The sequence below is a fragment of the Eutrema salsugineum genome, unplaced genomic scaffold, assembly GCF_000478725.1.
Source record: "Eutrema salsugineum unplaced genomic scaffold, Eutsalg1_0 scaffold_3, whole genome shotgun sequence".
Lineage (NCBI taxonomy): Eukaryota > Viridiplantae > Streptophyta > Magnoliopsida > Brassicales > Brassicaceae > Eutrema > Eutrema salsugineum.
This window is the reverse complement of record NW_006256756.1, coordinates 4,286,533-4,291,259: the sequence shown is the minus strand read 5'-3', so window position 1 is coordinate 4,291,259 and position 4,727 is coordinate 4,286,533. Positions and strand designations below refer to the sequence as shown.

General features: G+C 39.2%; 2 protein-coding genes across 2 annotated transcripts; one reads left to right on the top strand and one right to left on the bottom strand.

Moving 5' to 3' along the window:
- Positions 1-391: 391 nt before the first annotated feature.
- LOC18014781 (5-amino-6-(5-phospho-D-ribitylamino)uracil phosphatase, chloroplastic) lies at positions 392-2,174 on the top strand. Its single transcript, XM_024154765.1, has one exon. It carries the CDS (start codon positions 852-854, stop codon positions 1,983-1,985), a length of 1,134 nt encoding a protein of 377 aa, XP_024010533.1. The 5' UTR covers positions 392-851; the 3' UTR covers positions 1,986-2,174.
- An 827-nt stretch (positions 2,175-3,001) lies between these two features.
- Positions 3,002-4,413, bottom strand: LOC18014780 (putative F-box protein At4g11580). The gene is given in 3 exon segments (XM_006396824.2): positions 3,002-3,516; positions 3,928-3,953; positions 4,037-4,413. Coding segments are annotated over 3 exon segments (918 nt in total).
- Between the last annotated feature and the right edge of the window lie 314 nt (positions 4,414-4,727).

The following is a 4,727-nucleotide window of genomic DNA, read 5'->3' as shown; positions in this document are numbered from 1 at the left end:
TTTTATCGGATCAATCATTATTTGACTAGTGTTACATTAACAAAAAAAGAATTTAGACTAGTGAGCTTATGAACTTACTGAAGCTTTTTGAGGAAAAAGGCCATAAACCACACTTATGGGCCTGGGCCGATAATCTGCATATACAACTGATACGTGTTTTATTAACAGACACGTGACTTTAGAGAATTAGAGACGTGGCAAAACAGGAAACTCCTCTCTTGTTGCGGTATTTCAACGTAGAATAATCTTTTTCGTAGACATCTCCGATATTTAACACGTGGCTTTCTTTTCACCGTGAGATATATAAAACGAGAAATATCTGGATTAAATGGTTTCTGTGCAAATTATTACAATCCACACAAAATTGAAAAAAGGAATTATAATATAAGAAAATAGCTCGAATTTAAGGGAATCACAAATTAACCCATTTCAGGAAAACATTTGCCTTTGAGTTTTTCATCAATCGGTTGTTTCCATTTCCAGGTTTCAATCGAAATTCCCTCTCTTTCTCTTTCTCTCTGTATCTTTCGATTTGATCTGGGTTTCATGTGTACATAGATCGAAGTTTGGTCATCTGGGTCTTGTAAATTTGTAGGTTTTTAGGGATTTTTACTTGTAAAGCGTCTCTCTTTCTAATGGTTTCTCCGGGTAAGTGATCTATTAGGGTTTAGGATTTTAGCGGTGGGAAAGCTGTGTGGCTTCTTCTTGATTGAGTTCTCTTGCAGCTTTCTCACAGGTCGAGATTCTGGGATTGTATTAGAATTTGGTAATCATAGACTGGTAGAGATTTGAGATTGAATTAGACGAATTACAAGGTTATCGGATTTGGGGTTTCTTGATTCTCTGTAATCATGGCGGATGCTATTGGTGCTGTATCTTTGGTGGGTCATCGACCTTCGATTGTGAGGATTTCTGTCAAGAATGAATCGAAAACGCAGAAATCGCAGAACGTGGTTCGATTCCCGGTGAAGGTAGATCCCAGTACGAAAGTGGTTATCTCTGATCTGATGCTGAGTGTGAGAAAGAACAGAATGTCGATGTTCCCGATCAGAGCTCTTGCTATGGAACTGACGAAGGAGATGCCTGCGTACAAGAAAAGAGACGAGAGGTTGCCAAAAACTTGGAATTACCTTGATTCCGGTTCGGATAACAAACCCGGTTTATGGCCTCCTGAGAACAAAGCCGATAAGCCTTCCTTGCACAATCCTTTGTTGAGGCAAGAACGTATGGGTTGTGGTTGGTTAGGTGCGATATTTGAGTGGGAAGGAGTGTTGATTGAAGACAATCCTGACCTTGAGAATCAATCATGGCTTACTTTAGCTCAAGAAGAAGGAAGATCTCCTCCTCCAGCTTTTATCCTCAGACGCATTGAAGGGATGAAAAACGAGCAAGCGATTTCAGAGGTTCTATGTTGGTCGAGAGATCCAAGTCAAGTGAGAAGGATGGCTTTGCGTAAAGAAGAGATTTTTCAAGCTCTACATGGAGGAGTGTACAGACTAAGAGACGGGTCACAGGAGTTTGTGAATGTTCTGATGAATAACAAGATCCCCATGGCATTGGTATCTACACGTCCCCGGGAAACACTGGAGAACGCGGTTGGATCAATAGGAATCAGAAAGTTCTTCAGTGTGATAGTTGCATCAGAAGATGTTCACAGAGGTAAACCGGATCCTGAGATGTTTGTTTATGCAGCTCAGCTTCTTGATTTCATACCGGAACGCTGCATCGTGTTTGGAAACTCGAACCAGACCATAGAGGCGGCTCACGATGGGAGGATGAAATGTGTGGCTGTTGCTAGTAAACACCCGATGTACGAGCTTGGTGCGGCTGATCTGGTGGTGAGAAGACTAGACGAGTTATCTGTTGTGGATTTGAAGAAACTTGCGGCTATTGAATTGGCAGAATTCGAACCGGAATTGGAGATGGAAAAGGAAGATGAGCGTGAGCTGCCTTCATCGGCTGTAGGAGTTGATGATATCTTCTGATGGAAATGATCTTCTTCTGTAATATTGTACAGTTTTATGGATTTGGATTCTTCTTCCTCGTGTAATTCGTATTCACAAAATGTTATAGTTTCTGTGTATAATTGGAACAGGTTACACGGGGAAAGAATATAAATGTACACGTATACATATACTTTTTCGTCTTGAATCTTAGTGTTAGTGTTGTATGCATATCTAAGAACATACATTCTTGTAATACAATACAATCCATGTGTACCCTTAGATTAACCTAGAATTGTTGTTGGCCTGACTTTGTTGGGCCTTTTAAACTAAAACAATATGAACAGTGTTGAATTCTTTTCTCACAAAGATGGTATCCTTTTATAAGTTGAGAACTGAGATACTACATGTAATTTTCTCACTTTTGGATTAGAGAGAATAGACAATTTAACCTATGGAATCTCTGTTTCTTGCTTCGAATGATTTGCGGAGACCACAAGAGTGCCTGGACGAATCCGAGAATGCACAAACAAAAAGACAGACGAATCAAGAAATCAATTACTTGTAAGTGAGGAAACTTAATTCTATGGCCATTTTGACACAAGAACACTATTTATCTAGATAAATAAAACAAAAGGAAATAACTTGAGCAAGTTTATGATTCAATTTTGTTTGTTTGCGTAATTGTTTAGGCTTATATTTTAAAAATAATCCATTTTAATTTACATATACACTAACCACTATTCACTTGTTCTTTTTCTGCATAAGAAGTTGAATTCATCAAAAACCTAAAAGGTTTACACTGGTAGAGACAGATGCCCATAGCGTGTCTTTCACAACAAGGCATTGTGTTAGGTTTTGAAGAGAATGCAAGATATTGAGCATGCCGTGAGCTGAGTTGCTGTATATGTAATAAGCATAGACTTTAAATTAAGTTGCTTCCAGAAATGAAACATACACATCTTGTAATAAGAGCCATATATAAGAGGAGAACGTTGATTGTGAAACAGAAATCAGATAATAACTTCTGAAAACATCATCAAAGCTTTTTCAAAATTTCAGAATTCAAGTTCATTTATCTCATCATTTTGCCAATGCTTTGAAAATGAGGTCCATGAAAAGCTACGTTGATCTTTGCAGAAGCTGCAACCTTGCTAACACAGGATAATTTTGTTAAGCTTCTGAGTGGCGGCTTGTACAACACCGTCAATAGGTACGGGGCCACGATGCAGAGCCAAATTTTTGCAATGTGACAGATTAAGGACCTCGAGGTTTTGAAGGCCCGTTATTAGCGATAGTACTCCTGTAGTGGTGACTAAAGAGCATCGCAGACTCAACCTCTTGAGGTTCTGGAGGTAAAGCACGATTTGGTCAGCAATGTAATCTTGCAAACAACCCAAGTATTTCAAGTTGGTGAGGTTACTACAGTTCTCTCCCACAGCTTGAAACTCAAATGTCCCGGTGATACGCTCATCATGCGCGATGATCAGTGTTTTAAGAATCTTCCATTTACTGAACGCAAACCGGAATGAATCCTTGTTATAGAGGCACCAGCGTGGTAAAACAAGTTTCTCTTTTTACCCTCAAATTCAAACATGTGGGCGCAAAATGCTATCCTGAGTCTCCGGAATTAGTCCCGGATCATATTCCAGTGCCAAGTCCATGTAGATGGGGATAAGGGATTAAGGGGGTTCACTGCTGTCGCAGGAGGCCAAGCATTCTGCCAGACGTCCCGCTTTGGGAGAGTTCCTCGGAATGCCGTCTTTCAACCAGAGAGAGTTGTCTGCTATAAGATAGAGCTAGTTTTTTGGTGGGGTGCTATCTGCTGCTTCAGATTCATTGAATTCCCTCCCCTCAACTGTTTAAGAAGAGAGAATCGTTGGTTCCTTATAGTCCAATCCATTTTCAAATATAGTTGGGAGACTTTACCCAAAAAATGGGTAAAAAAATTGGAAAGATCGGAACATGGGAATAGATCTAATACCTATTTCAATTGTTGTGTTTGGCATCCTTGGAAAGACAAAAAAGTATGAGACATACTTGCCACGCACGAAATCTGTTATCTATGGTTCAGGTGTAAAAATAGAATTTACTTCACAGCAGCGAACATCAGATCGCGCTCTTCTATATAGGAATTGAAGCTAAAGAACAAATTCTTTGGGGCATTGCGGCTAAACTTGGTGATATCCGTGAGACTTCTGCGTACTTGACAAAAATCGAAGAAGTAGTTGCTGATCTTAGTCAGAATATTCCTACGGAATAGGCCTTCTTTATCTACTTGTTTGAGCTTGTCAAGGTCGACGGTGTTCCACAGGGTTTTGTTGTGAGAGGCAAGGAACCAGGAGATGCAGACGCGTGAAGCTCCCTTGATAAGGTCTCTTATGTCGAGCTTAGTGAAGATAAGCTCGAGTATGTCTCTGTCAAGAGTTTCCCACTTAAAAACTTCTCTTGAGAGGTCTGTGCTCTTCATCACGTTATGAAGAGCACCCATACAACAAAAAGAAAAAGGTTAAATTTGTAAAGAGAAAGAGTATCTCCATATTCTATAACTACAATAGTTATTCTCTTTACTCTGTATATAAGAAAACTCTGTACATTGAAGAAAGATATGAGAGTCTATAATACACTTTTTTTTTTTTTAATCATAAACTCTTATATCACTCTATGAGAATTCACATAAAAAGCTTGACCAACAGAAAAGGAATGATTATTTCAAAGGATGGAGTGATTTATTGAGCGTTTCCATCACTGGAATCTTCTACTACAAGAAAAACATTGTTTTAC

Coding starts and splice junctions, on each gene's coding strand:
- LOC18014781 (XM_024154765.1), top strand. CDS start 852: ATGGCGGATGCTATTGGTGCTGTATCTTTGGTGGGTCATCGACCTTCG.